The 16251-nt window shown below is 51.0% G+C and overlaps 6 protein-coding genes across 6 annotated transcripts; 4 read left to right on the top strand and 2 right to left on the bottom strand.

Annotated features, from left to right (window-relative positions):
* Positions 1 to 1249: 1249 nt before the first annotated feature.
* Positions 1250 to 4069, bottom strand: PpBr36_01613 (uncharacterized protein; the record flags this gene model as incomplete). Its single annotated transcript, XM_029888798.1, has 2 exons — positions 1250 to 3922; positions 3998 to 4069. 2 exons carry the CDS (start codon positions 4067 to 4069, stop codon positions 1250 to 1252), a joined length of 2745 nt encoding a protein of 914 aa, XP_029751816.1.
* An 867-nt stretch (positions 4070 to 4936) lies between these two features.
* Positions 4937 to 6353, top strand: PpBr36_01612 (uncharacterized protein; the record flags this gene model as incomplete). Its single annotated transcript, XM_029888797.1, has 4 exons — positions 4937 to 5075; positions 5159 to 5419; positions 5497 to 6115; positions 6197 to 6353. 4 exons carry the CDS (start codon positions 4937 to 4939, stop codon positions 6351 to 6353), a joined length of 1176 nt encoding a protein of 391 aa, XP_029751815.1.
* Positions 6354 to 7284: 931 nt separating this feature from the next.
* PpBr36_01611 (uncharacterized protein) lies at positions 7285 to 8193 on the top strand (the record flags this gene model as incomplete). The annotated part of the gene is made up of 1 exon (XM_029888796.1): positions 7285 to 8193. One exon carries the CDS (start codon positions 7285 to 7287, stop codon positions 8191 to 8193), a length of 909 nt encoding a protein of 302 aa, XP_029751814.1.
* Positions 8194 to 8707: 514 nt separating this feature from the next.
* On the bottom strand, positions 8708 to 9196 carry PpBr36_01610 (uncharacterized protein; the record flags this gene model as incomplete). The annotated part of the gene is made up of 2 exons (XM_029888795.1): positions 8708 to 8896; positions 8954 to 9196. 2 exons carry the CDS (start codon positions 9194 to 9196, stop codon positions 8708 to 8710), a joined length of 432 nt encoding a protein of 143 aa, XP_029751813.1.
* A 2597-nt stretch (positions 9197 to 11793) lies between these two features.
* Positions 11794 to 12367, top strand: PpBr36_01609 (uncharacterized protein; the record flags this gene model as incomplete). Its single annotated transcript, XM_029888794.1, has 2 exons — positions 11794 to 11882; positions 12172 to 12367. 2 exons carry the CDS (start codon positions 11794 to 11796, stop codon positions 12365 to 12367), a joined length of 285 nt encoding a protein of 94 aa, XP_029750761.1.
* A 2394-nt stretch (positions 12368 to 14761) lies between these two features.
* On the top strand, positions 14762 to 16064 carry PpBr36_01608 (uncharacterized protein; the record flags this gene model as incomplete). The annotated part of the gene is made up of 3 exons (XM_029888793.1): positions 14762 to 14841; positions 14949 to 15696; positions 15771 to 16064. 3 exons carry the CDS (start codon positions 14762 to 14764, stop codon positions 16062 to 16064), a joined length of 1122 nt encoding a protein of 373 aa, XP_029750762.1.
* Between the last annotated feature and the right edge of the window lie 187 nt (positions 16065 to 16251).

Genomic DNA, 16251 nt, shown 5'->3' with positions numbered 1-16251 from the left:
GCAGGAGTCGTTTAGACGTGCTCAGCGCTGTGATGCTTTTACTCCTCCCCCTCCTGGAGTTGCTCGTCGCTCTGGGGAGTTTATAGTACGGGTCCAATTCCGCGACTGACCTGTGCCGATTAGCCGAAGTCTGCCGCCCACCGAACTTCTTCAACCAAATATGGCGAGAAACCGAATTTCTAAAGAGGTGATTTCTCTGATTTGTTCTTGGGCCAAGCATTAATAAGCTGTCTGCTGAATATGTCGGTCGACTTTGATGAGCTCTCTCGTCTTTTTTTTTTTTTTTTTTTTTTTTTTTTTCCCCCCCCCCCCCCCCCCCCCCCTTGACTACGTACCGTATGGTACGTGACCGCGCCCCTCCTTCCTCCAGCGGCGGCGGGGGCGCAAAAAGAGAGATAATAGGACAAGGGGAGTAGCTGCAATCAAGGTCACGAGCGAAACAGGAAGGCAAAAGGACCAGAAGAAGTCAATCCAGTTCGTCCCAAGGGACTGGAACCGCTCGAGTCGCATGAGGTGTGATTCTCTTGGTATATTTTATAATCTTTTGGCCATTATTGCCGCCGCCGTCCGTTTCCCCCCACCCCCTGAAAAAAAAAAGTCCAAAGAAAACGACAATCTCCACAGCCGTAACTCTGTTTTGATTGGACAGGATACGAGGTCGTTTTGTTGCGGGAGTGTCCAATCAATCAATCTGATCCGGAAAAACAAGGTTCCCTCAACTCTGCTAGTAGTTGTTAGTCAAAGTCCATCGTCAAGATACAATCACGAGGGCTTGGCACGGTCGATAAGAGCTCGGGTAAGGAGCGATATCGACATGGCGACTGATGAGCTCTAGTGCCTTGAATGGATATTTTTGCATTGGTTCTTCAGAGTTGTCAGACGTAGAACTACAGTGTAGTAGAGTTTTTGCTTTTGTTTTTGTTTTCTTCTTTTATCTATTTTTGTTTATACTGCTTGAAAGTCAAGTGATGTTGGATAGCGCATTTCAATATGCGTACAAGATCAGCCCCATAGACTTTATTCAACAAAGTCACTGAAGGGTATATTAGCCAGTAGATAATAATATATACATATTGTTGTGAAACTGTCAAAGACCCTTTGATGAACTAACCTGCCCATAACTAGGTCAAGCGGTATACAAACACCTCTGTTCACTGCATCTTCCACAGGGACAAGGCGGCAATGGCCAATATTCTACGCCCAAAGACATATATGCATCTTGATAGCCCACCAATCCCGTCACCCACTTCTACATAGAGGATATTCCAGCCTCAAGCATCTCGGCAAGTATGTCCCACTTGCCGGCAGCTGGCTCACTGCTCGCACGAGCGACGCCTCTGAGCCCGCCAGCGATGAACCTAAGGTGCCTGTCAAAGTCGGCCGAGATCCGCCGGAGCGTTGTCGGATAGGGCTCGCGCGTCTGGGGAGCTCTCCCACCTGCTCTCTTCGTGCCTCTCTCAGCATTGAGCTCACCCTCTGCTTCCGCTTCGTCGTGGTCCTCCTCCTTCTCCTTGGGGCTCACATAAAGACCCCTGAGCTGCGATTTCCGAAAGTCGGCCCCCGACAGCGTGGAAACTCGATGGGGTGAGGACATGGTCGAGAGCCGCATGATCTCGTTTGATTCGCCCGCTTCCCTGATGGCGGTCATGTTGCGCGAATCTTCCAGTTCGGCGGCCAGGTCCAGTACGTCCAACATGCACTCCCTGATGGGGTCCAGTCTCGGTCCCAAACATGATTCCTGAATCATCGTGGCGACGAATGCCGCGTGGCGGTGGATCATGCCATCGACATCTTCTGCCGAGCTCAGAGCCTCCTTCAGCGCTTCAATGTTTGGCGTGAACACCAGAGTCGTGAGGTATGTCATCAAAGTGTTGCAGAACCACAACATCTTCATTCTCAGACGGTAGTAGGCACTGGACTCTGCACGGAGCATGCCTTCCTCGGCCTTTCCATCAAGTAGTAAGCGTTGCATGTTCAGTGCATGTATCGACCGCCGCAGCTGCAACAACATGGTAAAGATGCCTTGGTAACTCTCGAGGCAGTCCCCCTTAATCACCAGCTGAACTGGCCAGGCCATACGATACCGAAGCTTGAGCCTAGGGAGCATTTCGCGAATAGAAATTCGACCTCCAGTCATGTCAGAACGAGCGCCCTCTGGCTTGTCAAAGTATGCTGACACACGATGCACATCCAGCAGCCCAGAGAAAGCCTCCTGAGCAAGTTCCGTTAGCGTGAAGCGGTCGTCCCAGCCCGGCTGTCTCTTGTCCATCTTAAAAAATACGGTCGAGGTGAAACTGTCAGAAGCGGCACCATCCTTCATGAGATACAAGTGCTGAAGGGCGCCTAGTGTGGACCGCAGGCCGCAAGATTCAAATAGAGCCTTTTGGAGAACAGAGGATGTCGCGTGGTGCTTGCTTTTGATCCACGCGTCAAACACGTTGGCAAAGAGCTCCGAGAAAGGGGCGAGTTCCGAACCAGGTGGACAAACATTAGCAAATTCAAGGCTAGGAGGCTGTCGGCTCTGCTGCTGGGTCGCTGCCAAGTCGTTCATTCCCAGATGCTTCAAGACTACGATGCTCTTGCCGGTCGTGTATATTCGCGCTACTGCAAACTGGAGGAACCTTGGCGCATGTAACCGTCCATCCAGAGTCTGACGAAGTTTGAACTGATTTTGCCAGATCTGATTCAAAGGCAGTTTGACCTTGGATTCCGAGATGAAGAAGATCTTGTCACCAGGCAAGAGTTCACCCTCCTCCATCCATAGCCTGATGGGGCGCAAGTAAACCTGAAAACATCTGAGAAAAGTAGACCCCAGCGTTTTATAGGCAGGCAGATCACCTTGCAACTGTGATGCGCATGTAGCCTCGAACAAAAGCTCCAAGTAGCGAAATGCGTGGGGGTATCGCTCACCTCGAAGTCTCTGTACAATGGCCCCAAGGGATCGCAATGAAGCCAGATGGAGTTGGGCCTCTTCCATGACCGCCATAACGCTGACCATGACGTCCATCTTTGGATCAACATAGCGAGCCTGCATGGCTGCGATCTCCCTGTCGAATGCTCGAAGGGCTTCCCGAATGCAATCCTGAAAGGTCTGGAGCAAGGGCACGTCTTGCCGGCTTTCGATGAAACCTCGAAGCGGTTGCAGCGGGCGTCCTGTGTCCGCGACGGCTGTGATCAAAGCGCGGTACGTCTCCCATGAGACCTCTGACAGCTGATACGCAAGGACGGGAGCGCATTTTTCGTCAAAAAGTGAGGTCCTGTGGCCCTGTAACATGAACAGGATTTCCCTGACGACTTGTGCCTCCGTGATGGGTATTTTGCTTGTACGTCCCCCCTCGTCGGTTTGGGGTGATTCCAAACGCCAGGATTGAGACTCGATAACATCGTCTAGGTCGACTGAGCTTGGCCCGATCGAGCTGGATTCTTGAGGAATCTTGAGCTGAGGGGTGACATCTGAGATGGATGTGTCTTCCGAGTCGGAAGAACCACCTGTAATTGATTGCTCTTCATACGACCCATCCTCGGAGCTGCCCGGACCAAAGTCGACATTCCTCCACAAAGCTCGGTCATGGGCCCAACCATCCTCATTGGCAATATCCTCCCATTTCAAAGTCGGTCCAGTGTCGGGGTCTGATTTTCGCAGCAATTCAAGATCGGCCAGATGGGACTGCTGAAGGGGTTGATCTGATAGTTCCAACAACAGGTGAAGAATATCAGGCGTCCATTTAGTTGAGAGAGGCTCAAGATTTTCCCGGCGGGTCTCCAAGGCAGCTGCGAGCCCATCGCGGCCGTTCACAACAAACTTCTCTTGAAGCCCGTTAAGCTCTTCCTCAACTAAAAACTGGTTCGTCCGAGTAAAAGTGTGGTGACGGAGTGTCTTGAGGCATTCTTCGCGGAGAGAAACGACCCGCCTCTTTTGTGACTGCGGAGAGTCAGCTCCTATTTGTTTACAGACTATTCCGGGGATTTTTCCGACCGGACTTGGAAGGCTAAGTACCTTGTAAACACTGGGGCATATAGCTTCTATGAGCTCTTCTACCTGGGCCCCTAACTGTGCGGCAAACGCCATGGCCTAGTCTTATGTCTTGATCCTGTAACAATTTTTGTGTTAAAAAAAAAAGAGGGGTGGAGACGAAGGCATGGATAGTCGCAAGACTGTGGTCAATATGAAGACTGCATGCACCCTTACTTGAAAGCATTTGTCGAGTCGGACCCTTTTGTTTTCAGTTCAGACGTTCGTTCAATCGAGGCGGGGGTTCGATCGCGCGCTGCCAAGATAATTGGACATCTGGAGTTTATGAATCCGTTATCAGATCTTCCTAAACGTATCACTCGAAAAGATTCAACATACCTTTTGCCTGCCTAGGTAGGTAATCAAGGTCAACTATCAATCAAACACACGTGCCTTTGGTGGAGATTCACGTGATATCAAGTTCGCCTCCCTGCTACTCAAGCCGGCTTTTTTTTTTTTTTTTTGTTTCTGGACCGACGACACGGCATTACTCAGCTTTCAATAGTGCAGCCAACATTTGAGCACGACGCGCCTCTGGCTTGGCAGGCGTGACAAGGACAGTGGCCCCTGCAGCCGGAATACTAACTAAGCCAGGCGAAACAAGGGCTGACCTCATCGCTGCAAAAAACCCCTTTTTCCCCTGGGCTGTATTTTCTCCAAAAGCGGATACCATTTGGATAACCAATAACCACCAAATCCTACTTCGCGCTAGCCACTCTCCTTAGCACAGTACCAAAGAAAAGCCCAGTCAGGCCTTTAAAGTTTTACAATAGTAACCGTATCCCGAACCCACGCAACTGCATCAGCACATCTCGACGGGCCAAACGCAACGCAACAGCAAGGTCACACCAGCCAGATACACCGATTTCTAACAACAGGGTGTTGATCGCAAAAAAAAAAAAAAAAAAAAAGACTACCTTCGCCATGGCTAGGCCCGTAAGGGTGTTGGCGACTGTCGCCATCTTCATGTGGTGTGTCTTTCTCTACATGATTTTCAGACCGTCGTCGCCGTTATTAGTCGCCGATGAATTCTCAAACTTCGAGAGGGATCCGATGCACGATCGTAAGCCGCATCCCCGAGTCCATCCTGCCGACACACTGCCACTTGATCAAGAACTAACAAAGGCGTATTTCCACGATCTATAGCAACCGGCGAGCCCGATGGCATCCTAAGACGCGTATCAGCAGGCTATGCAGCAGATGCCAACCCCACTGAGCGGATTAACGCGACGCTCCTGGCGCTGGTGAGGAACGAGGAGCTAGATGGCATGCTGCAAGCCATGGGTGACTTGGAGCGCACATGGAACAGCAAGTTCAACTACCCTTGGACCTTCTTTAACGACGTTCCCTTCTCGAAAGAGTTCAAGGAGAAGACTCAAGCCATGACAAACGCCAAGTGCAACTACGGTATGCAATGATATGTTTTTGGAGACAATAATTTAGGCTCGGGTATATCGCTGACTTTTACGGCTTTGCTCCCGCAGAACTTATCCCCAAGGAACATTGGGAAATGCCGTCTTGGATCAACAAGGACATCTACGATGAGTCGGTCAAGATCCTCAAGGAGAACAACATCCAATACGCCGACAAGATCTCGTACCATCAGATGTGCCGATGGAACAGCGGTCTCTTCTACAAACACCCCGCCCTCAAGGATGTGCAATACTACTGGCGAGTGGAGCCCAAGGTGCACTTCTTCTGCGACGTTGACTATGATGTCTTCCGCTTTATGCAGGACAACAACAAGACCTACGGCTTCACCATCAACCTCTACGATGCGCCCGAGTCGATCCCGACTCTGTGGCCTGAGACGCAAAAGTTCTTGGCAGAGCACCCCGAGTACAAGCACCCCAACAACGCGCTCGACTGGCTCACGGACAAGGAGAAGCGCCCTGAACACAACCGCAAGGCCAACGGCTACTCGACATGCCACTTCTGGAGCAACTTTGAGGTTGGAGACATGAACTTCTGGCGCAGCAAGACGTACGAAGACTACTTTAACCACCTTGACCGTGCTGGTGGCTTTTTCTACGAGCGCTGGGGTGATGCCCCCGTGCACAGCATTGCCCTTGGTCTCTTTGAGGATGCCAGCAAGATTCATTGGTGAGTAGCTACGATCTGGAGGGGTTTCTCCGTTGGGCGAAAGTGCAAACTAGAAACTAACTCTCATTACCCCACCTTTAGGTTCCGAGACATCGGATATCAGCACATTCCATTCTTCAACTGCCCCAACTCACCCAAGTGCAAGGGTTGCGTCGCTGGACGCTTCACCGACGGTGAGAAGTGGCTTCACCGTGAGGACTGCAGGCCGAACTGGTTCAAGATGCACGGTATGGGCTAAGCGGATGCTCAAAAAGACGCCCGTATTTTTCCTTGACGGCTTTGTTTTCACTACTTGCTTTTCTTTTTTGCACGTTAGGAAAATTTGTGTTCATTACAGTACCGCCTGATTCAAGAAGTTCGAAAGAAAAACACGAAAAAAAAAGAAGGGTGCGGCAAACAAGGGGACGATTCAAAGGAGGATATAATTGTATAAATTCTGGGTTGACATGAGACGGAGTGCGAGCGAGGCCATGTGGATATAATTGGGAGGCGTAACGTATTGGAATTGACAGTCAGACTGATGCATCTGGCGTTCGGCGCTCGGGATTGTTTTCTTCAAGGCGGTGGCTGGCTTTCATTATTAGACACGGTTAAGGTAGATTAATTGTAAAGAAGTGCTGTATTAGGACGTGGAGCATATCATATATCATGGCGACTATCCGCAGGCAATGTACCTTGCATTGCCTATGAGTACTCGAAAGGGGTTCCCACCATTCCTGCGCCTTGCTGTCTCGTTACTGTGCAACCCTAACCCCCAACGACGAACATTGCAATCCACATCCCTCAGATCCCGATCGCGGGCGCCAAGCTGGACCTTATCCACGCCTATCTACAGCAACTAGGCCGGCTTTTTTGACGACAGGTCAGACTGGAACGTGACGTGCCACCTGAGATTTTGGGTTTTCAGTTAGCTTGGGGTCCGCGTCACGCAACCGGACTTTTGTGGTTTCTCATTCTATCAACAGTCAATCGAGAGACAACTTTTCGACTACTGTGGGCAACTAGCACGAAGCCTCCAAAGCAGGACTGAGGATCATCCAGCTCGAGGCACCGGTCGAGAGAGAGGGAGAAAAAAAAAAAAAATACGCATCGCGCTCGCCCCCCCCCGCCGTCCTCCTAATCACCACCTCACCCAGCGGATCGCCAGCACCACAACAACAACCGCCACCATGTCGGAGCGCAAAGTCCTCACCAAGTACTACCCAGCCGACTTCGACCCGAGCGCGCTCACGCGGCGGCGGCGGGGGCCGAAGCAGGAAGGACCCAAGGTGCAGACGGTGCGGCTGATGGCGCCGTTCAGCATGAAGTGCACGACGTGCGGCGAGTACATCTACCGGGGGCGCAAGTTCAACGCGCGCAAGGAGACGCCCGAGGAGAAGTACCTGGGCATCCAGATCTACCGCTTCTACATCAAGTGCACGCGGTGCTCGGGCGAGATCCGCTTCCGCACCGACCCGGCCAACCAGGACTACGTGTGCGAGACGGGCGCGCACCGAAACACGGATCCCTGGAAGAGGGGCGCCGGCGGCGACGCCGTGGCGCCCGACGAGACGGACGAGGAGAGGCTCGATCGCCTCGAGCACGAGGAGGAGGAGCGCAACGCCATGGTCGAGCTCGAGGCCAAGACGGTCGACGCCAAGCGCGAGATGGCCGTCGCGGACGCGCTCGATGAGATCCGGACCCGGAACGCCAGGATAGCGCGCGCCGACCGCGATGGCATCGAGGTCGTGGTGGCGCAGGCGGTCGACGAGGAGCGCGAAAGGCAGGAGCGAGAGGATGAAGAGGCCGCCAGGCGGGCGTTTGCCTTTGCGCGGAGCCAGGCCGCGCTGGAGGAGGAAATCATAGACGAAGACGGTGGTGCGGATGGGAACAACGGCTCGGCGGCAAGTTCTACGGCTGGACCGAGCGCGGCGGCAGCAGTAACGCCCGTCGGCGACTCCGAGATAAAACCGCCGGCGGCATCGGTGAGCAGCACAAGCACAGATATGCCCCCACCGCCTGTTCCGACCAGCTTCAAAAGACAGGTCAAGAAGAAGACGGACCGCGCAGCTTTGCTTGGCATAAAGAAGAAGACCTGATTCTTGAAGGCAAGCAGCAATATTTTTTTTTTTTTTCACGACAGTGTAATGATAAAACCAAGGTATTAAGCGCTACTCTTGTAGACTGATTTTTTTCGTCTGGCATAACATTTAATTTCTTTCATACTCAAAACGTAGGAATTTGTCATTATCTCTCTCAGAGGGACAACCCCCAACAACCCCCACCAGGACAAAATACCAAAGGCATCATATGCATTATTATCAAATTTCACGCGAAGGAGGTTGCACATGGTGAGTTTCGTAATGCAGATGAATTGAACGAACGAGTAAACAAAAACAACGCTAACATGCTTGTAGATATGTATAACAAGGAAAAAAAAAATCCTGCCCAAACATCTCTGGAATCCCGAACCAAAAAAATCGTAACGACTGAATAAATGATGAGTAGCAGCTTGAGGCTGCTCAAAATACCGGCATCCCCGTCAATAGCGACATGCAAGACACAAACCCGTGCCGCTTGGGTCCCCGAAATTTCGCGTTTCCGCGGAAAGACTCAGGGTGACAAGGGTACGGCGGTGACGATGACACAGTTGCGACCACATCCATCATATGCCGGGAGTCGTACTTGAACTGCCGAGATGGCGGGTATCGTCTGGGCGAGAGGAGTAATTTCTGTGGTGTGCTCATTGTTGTGGTTGTATACGATGTTGCTCATCGTGGTTTCAGTCGTAGCGTCCGCCGTCTGTCATGAGCGGTACGACGCGTGATTGTTGGAGGGTGGGTTGTATGTCGATGTCACGCCGTTGTGATGGCTGTGCCTGTCGCCGGACCCGCGTCGCGACTCTGGAGTGGACCTCTCCATCTGTCTCTTTTGGTGGTCGAGCATCATCTTGGAATAACTTGGCACGTCGACGGGCGGCGGCGATGTTGTGGTGGCCATGGACGGGAAGGTACCGTTGCGGCTGCCGCTGCTGCTCTCTGAGGAATTTGACATGTTGGTGTATGAGAGGTGAGAGTGATAATCGGCAGTCTGGCTGGGCATTTGTGTGGTTTTTAATGGGAAAACAAAAAAACAAAAAAAAAAGTATGCCTGTTGTACGTGTTTGGGATCGAGATGGAGGAAGGAGAAGGTTGGTAGGTAATATGGTTGAGTGGTAGGGTATGTATGCAGGTGCGAGTCGTGCGATCAAGTTGTTTTTGTTATTTTTCACAAGGCCCTAGGGGTGGCACACAGATCAGGTAAAATCTTTTGGGTTGGATATAGAAACTTGGCGGCTTGTCTGGTCACGCGAGATGAAAGTTGGTTGTGGATGTGGGCCAGGTTGGAAGGAGTGGGCTAGCATGGCACTTTCAGGGTCCTTATATATAAACGTAGACGCTTGCAGTGGGTGGCACAAAATGGGGTGTCATAGCCTGTGGAGAGGGGNNTGGAAGGCCCGAGAGGTGTGAGAGAGCGAAGAGGCAGGGAGGCAGGGAGGCAGGGAGGCGGAATGGGAGGAGACCTGGGGTGCACCCCGTCATGGTTCACCAGCGGGTCAGGGACACAGTGTTGGGATGGGTGGGATATGATCAGCTCGTCCTATGTCTACTTGGGCGAACTCTTTTGTTCTTGTTGCATGGGGTTCTGGAACCACATAGGGCTTTGGCTCCCAGCAGAGGTAGAAAATGTGCGTCAGAACAGTGGTAAATCGTTTGATGCAAGCACCAACAAAAAGGTGCGAGGCGAAAGGGGGGAAAGTGAGGGGGGCCATGCAAGCGTTGGTCTCTACCATAGTCTAGGCCATTATGGATGGGCAGATCTCGAGAGTAGTGATCGACAAAGAGGAGTGAGCCGCCGTTTCTTTGGGGCACGAAATGGCGTAACAAGTGCTGATCGCTCGGGAGCTTCACCTACTCACGAAGTTAGCTTGCTACGTAGAAAACTGTAGTCTGAAATCATGGGCTTTTTTTTTAGCCTTTTCCCCGTTTCTTTTTCTTCATATTCTTTAGTTAGCTAGTTAGTTACTGAACCTATTCAAAAATGACATTCCGCTATATTAGCTTGACACAAGTGTTTTTTTGGCCGTGCGAGAGAGATACATGTGTGTTGACAGAGTTGATCCGCTAAGGGTAGGCAAATCGCTTTGATAGCTCACGTAAGGTTAAAAGAGAAAGACAGGCGCGGCGTGGCGTGCAATCAAAGCGGCAGGCTCATTTTGCTACTTGTCCGTAAAAGGAAAGGACCCTGCAAATCGCTGAAGTCATGAGCTATGTCATTTCATTGGCCACTGCACTCTCAGCTCGCTACCTAGGAACACAAAACATCTCATAATAATAATGTGCATCTTTTTTTGATAGGAAAGGCAAGCAGCCGTAGTGCTGCAAACGACGATGGATATAGCGTGTGGCCAATGTTGACCTCATGTGGATCCACGGGATGCACTTTGGCTTACACCTTCGGTCTGATTGTGTAGTCGAATGGGCCGCCAAGTTACGTCGACGGACAAGGCTGGGGTAGTACTGCCGCAGGAAGTGGCTCGCTAATCTCCAGCTGTGTGTGTATGTGTGTTCTTTTTTTTTTTTTTTTTTTTTTTCCAAATTTGAATTTAATGATTGTGTTTCTGCTGTTTGACATGGTGGTTCGTCTTAATGACACACTGCGTGAGGATCTAAACGGGATCTGCAACACCTGAAGTTGTGGGCAAAATTTGTGGCCGTTGCGTCATTTGGACCCTTTGGGGGAGAAAGTGAATTACCGTCTGGAACGTCCTCCCTTGCTCCCTTGCTCGACGGGACTGGGGGAAGTGCAGGCCTTTGGGATTTCGTTGCGTCTAAATGACCCCACTCCAACAATTCCCTCTTCGTCGGCAAACGCCAGTATTCGCCTCATTCATCATCATGTTTTTTTGTGTGACATTGTCAAGACTGAAATGCTGCGCAAACGTTGGAGCCTGCCGATAATGGGACAGTTGACTATTACCTGACTGTAGCTGTAGAACAAACAATCCTTTGCATATGCCAAGCAGCTTTACTAGCAGCAAATAGGTGCGCGTGTAATAAGCACGGGGCTTGCAAATGTGAAATTTCTTTACCATGCCCAGTTTTCTAATCAAACTCTAATTTTTTTTACCATCTGTTCCCCAGGTAGGGGGGTACGTACTATATGCGTCAAAAGGCAGCTTTCGGTGTGGTCCAATGCCTGTCGCCATGGATTTCATCGCATCTCCGTCGCCAGTGCCGCCTTAAATCCGCCTTGGAAAGAAAATGGACCCATCGCTTCTTCCCTTTTCTTTGGCGGAGCCGGGCTACATCTCCGATGTAAGACAGAAGGGAAACGACGTCAATCCCGGTTAGTCTGTGCGGGGGAAGCAAAGGGGAGGGGGCACGCTTATTTTTGCATCACCCCTTAACGCGCCACCGCCTTTTGGCCCGGGTATTAGATGTGGGTTTGTTTTTGCTCCCTCGTCAGAACCCCTAATTTGTTCTTATCTGTAGTTCTACTAAGAGTAAAGGGATGAGGCTTCTAGATAGGCGACGAAAAGAAGCAAACAAAAAATCTGGAGACCCCATTCGGTAGCGCTAATCAGTCAAATTCCCAATGTTTAATCCCAGCCGCAATCTTGAGGGGATTTACACTGCCAGATTTGCATGCAAGGCTTGATGACATCAGTGGTCCCACACAAGTGTGGCGACAATGGAGGGTTCCGCTGCGCCAAGCCCCCCCGGCCTTCTCCCGGCAGTACAGTACAGTATGAGTCAATTTTTAATGAGGGTTGCTAGCCGCAAATAGCAGTGTGAATTTTTTGACAGGGCTGAACTACAACGCGGAGCTCGTTCAAATCTCCGTTCGCCGTTCTCTCAATGTTCAATGTCAGGTCGTCTTAGTGGTGGGTAACTGACTCGAAGATAACACATCAACGTCGATCAAATACCATCCTTAGTACTGGGTAATGATTCCATACGGAATACAAGCAATCATTATCCAAGTGAGAAGAAAGACCGATTGGCCACAGCGGCGCCGTAAGTTGGGCGGTCCAGACCAAACGGAACGCCATGCGAGGTGTTGCAAAAGCCGATTTCCCATCCCATCCTGCACGAAGGGTCCAACTCGCCTCATGACGTTCCCGCCTCCTTCAGCGGTAGCGGTTGGATCGCCGAGACAAACAAGGACGAGGTCATCGTGACCTGCCGCAGCTTAGTACACCACCGCGCCAAACCTCATTCAGTTCGTTGATGGCGGCAATGTGATGTGGGTGGGGCCAAGTGCCACCAACTCGGCTGCTATTACATACGACGACGTACTTTTTCATGTTCCCACTCAAAGCACCTGTGTGTAATAAGGCGCCTTGGCCTGCTTGAAGAAGATAAAGATTGGCGTAGACACATGCCCGTGCACTCAACCGATCTTAAAAGAATTGTTTAGCATTTCTGACTATCGAGCCAATCCCAGTTGACAGCTGCCGTTGCCCCAGCGACGGCGATTCGCCGTCACCTTTGCCGCATCGCCAGGGTCATGCCAGGAAACTGGAAGCTTTTGCCAAGCATCACCTCCCACTCCTGGGCCGCAAGCGTCTTATGTCTTGATTGCCCTGATGCCCAGTTCAGCAGACCGGCCCGAGGTGTCTTGTCGTGATTAAGTAAACGAATGTCTGCTTAGTTAATAAATCGGCCGGCCAGGCACGGTCGTCCCAGCGCATCGGTGTCGCACATGGAGTGGACCGTGTCGGAGTACTATAAGTTGTACAAGGTCGTGCAAGTAGACCCGGCCGGCCGATCCATGGTTTCTGTGTGCTCGGGCCACGCCGGTCGACGACGGAGAGCCGGCAAGGCCGGATCGGAAATGCTACATTCCCTTGTCAGTTGTTTTTTTTTTCTTCCCCCCCCCGAAACCGACCCATTCATCCAGGTACGCTACACGCCGAAGCTGACTTTCGGCTCGATCCGGTCGTGATAGACTCACTCCCAGATTAATATATTGTATACCAGAATTAGTGCATACTCTATTCCACTAGTCATGGTCGTGCACTTGATATGATTACCTGCCTGGTCCTTGTGGATTGTTACCAGGTAGCAACGAGGTTCAGGTCGCATACCACTTGGATGCTTGCAGAAGATCGCGATCCACCTGTCGACATGTACTATGTATATAGTACCCCGCGAGCCCAATCCTTGACTGCCTCTAGTGCAGGAACCTGAATGTTATTTACCATGTAATCGAGCCGACCGAATGGTGACAACAAACAATAAAGCTGTCTAAATCCTTACCCCCATTACCCTTACATTCTTTTTTTCTCTTTAGAATCTTCGAGGCGGCTGGCTGCTGTTAGAAACTTGCATTTGTTCTGACATGGCAGCACAAGACATCTAGCGCATGGATTAAAGCAGGTATTTGCGCGTTCGCTGAGAAGTGCGAACCTTATATGGCAGACATGGCAGCCAGAGCGTTGCAAGGTTGTATAACTACCCAGTTCCTCTGCGATGGCTTATTTTTCGATGATATCATTTGCTTTTTGCATGGAACATCAAAACCTGAATACCGAAACATGTGCACTGACAAGTGTACAAACTGCGGCCGGTTCAGTTCAAGGAAGTCAATTCGGTCGAGGCGTTTGGATCAGCTGCTGGAATTGAGGCTCAGCCACAGCTCTGAAACTCTGTGCTCTGCTGTACCAGCCTCAACTCAATTCAGCCACGCCGAGAATAGGGAGAGAGCAAAAACAGAGCAAGTTAAAAGCATTGGATCCTGGCTTGCTTAGGTTAGCAAGCGAGGCCTTACCCGCGTCCAGCAACCCCGCCTCTTGAATTCCCCTTTCTGGCGGTGATGAATTGAAGCGGCGCTATCCGGGCAGGCAATCGCAGTTTCTAGGGTGATCCAATTTATAGGGAGAAATTTACTACTGGTGCATGGTAGGTACGAGTGCATTCGATGGAAGAAAGGACTGCGAAATGCATCAAGTTTCGATGCTATTCGATACTTTCTCTTATTTTCCATGATGCATGCAATCGCTAATGATTCAATCTGCTTTTTTTGTATGTTTTGCAAGTGACAGTCACCCCCGCCGGGTCGAGAGTACTATGGTACGTCAGAGCTTCTCCCCCAGCTTTCACCTATGGAAGTTGCTGGAAATGTCGAATCGAATCGGCCTTCCACAAGCTGTGGGGGTGGCATCGATCGGCCCACCGCTCTCACCAGACGACCATTCTCTCTTCAACCACCACCTGCATCTACTCGACTGCTTTCAGAGATTCGTATCTGCACACATTTTTCGCATTGTACTACATTCAACTTGAGATACTTTGCAGCTTGGTTATTTGCGTTGTTTTCTTCATTGTATTCCGGCTTGTTTAGCTCTCACAAGCCTAGATTCACCTTACACGCATTGACCGATTCAACAATCGTCATCGGTGAGCTCTGACTTGGCTAGTAGCAAGTAACTAGCAGATAGACGTCAACGTCAACATCAGCAAGACAACTGCAAAAAGAAAAGAGAAAAAAAAACCGCAAAAACCAGTCGACCCTGTCTTTTGGAACACAATATACCAAGGACGGTTTATTTGCCAATCTCCTCGCCTGAGCGAGAATATCTAACACACCCGAACCAAGTCTCTTGTCACACGAGCAGCCAATATGGTCAAGGAGACGAAGCTTTACGATGCACTGGGCATTAAGCCCGATGCGTCACAAGATGATATCAAGAAGGGGTATAGGTAAGACTGACATGTTGTTCTCGTCTCGATTCACTTATCCCACACATATAGACAGCCCTCAAGTTGAACCCGCAGCTGACCACATTTTTGCTTTTGCATTTTTTTAGGAAACAAGCACTCAAGTGGCACCCCGACAAGAACAAGAACAATGCAGAGGCGGCAGAGAAGTTCAAGGAGGTCTCTCAAGCATATGAGATCCTCTCGGATCCAGAAAAGCGCAAGACTTACGACCAATATGGACTTGAATTCCTCCTCCGCGGAGGCGTGCCCATGGATACGGAAGGTGGTAACCCATTTGCTGGCGGTGCTGGTGGCATGCCTGGCGGCTTCCAGAGCTTCGGCTTTGGCGGTCCCGGCAGTGGTGGCACCTTCCGCTTTTCGACCAACGGCGGCACTGGCGGTTTCAGTTTCAGCAACCCGGATTCCGTCTTTTCAGATTTCTTCAGGCAGGCCGGTGGCGGCGGCGGCGGCGGCATGGGTGGCTTCAACGCTGAAGACCTTGAAGACATTCTCGGCGGCGGCGCTCGCTCCTCGAGGGGAGGTCCGCGCGTGCGGACTTCGTTTGGCGATTCTGTGCCCGGTGGTGGTGCGAGGTCACAGAGGCAACCCACACCCGAGATCACAACGGTCGAGCGTCCCCTGCCCGTGACGCTGGAGGAGATGTACAAAGGCACGACCAAAAAGATGAAGATCAAGCGCAAGATGTTTGACGACTCAGGAAAGCGTACCACGACTGACACGGTTCTCGAGGTCCCCATCAAGCCTGGTTTGAAGAAGGGTAGCAAGATCCGCTTCAAGGGGGTGGGCGACCAGGAGGAGGGTGGCCAGCAAGACCTGGTCTTTATCGTGGAGGAGGTAAGTTTGCGTCACGTAAATGGTTGGTTCATGTTGACGAGCGACAACAATACTGACTTTTTTTTTTCCCCCAGAAAAAACACGCGCTCTACACTCGTGAGGGTGATGACGTCCTCCTTGAGGTCGACCTGGACCTCAAGGAGGCTCTGACGGGCTGGAAGCGCACAATCACAACCATCGACGGAAAACAGCTGCAAATCGACAAGGCAGGGCCTACGCAGCCAGGTTCCCGCGATACCTACCCTGGGCTCGGAATGCCACTCTCCAAGAAGCCTGGCCAGAGGGGTAACTTTATTGTTAAGTACAACGTGAAATTCCCCACCTACTTGACACCCGAGCAGAAGTCAAAGCTGAAGGAGATCTTATGAAGTGGGGGATTTTGCGAAGTGGTAAATAATTTCCTTGTAACAAGTGGCTTAGAGGCGAAGACAGTGAGTACATTAGGCGTTTACTCTTTTAGCTTTTGATTTTCTGTTATTCTCACGGATGGGTGTCTGCGTCCGCGGCATGGGAGTTATGAGCACAAGTTTGGTTTTTTTTTTTTTTTTTTTTTTT

The sequence above is a fragment of the Pyricularia pennisetigena genome, chromosome 2, assembly GCF_004337985.1.
Source record: "Pyricularia pennisetigena strain Br36 chromosome 2, whole genome shotgun sequence".
In the NCBI taxonomy this organism is placed as follows: Eukaryota; Fungi; Ascomycota; class Sordariomycetes; order Magnaporthales; family Pyriculariaceae; genus Pyricularia; species Pyricularia pennisetigena.
Note: the sequence above shows the minus strand (reverse complement) of the source record. Positions and strands in the feature narration are given on the sequence as shown.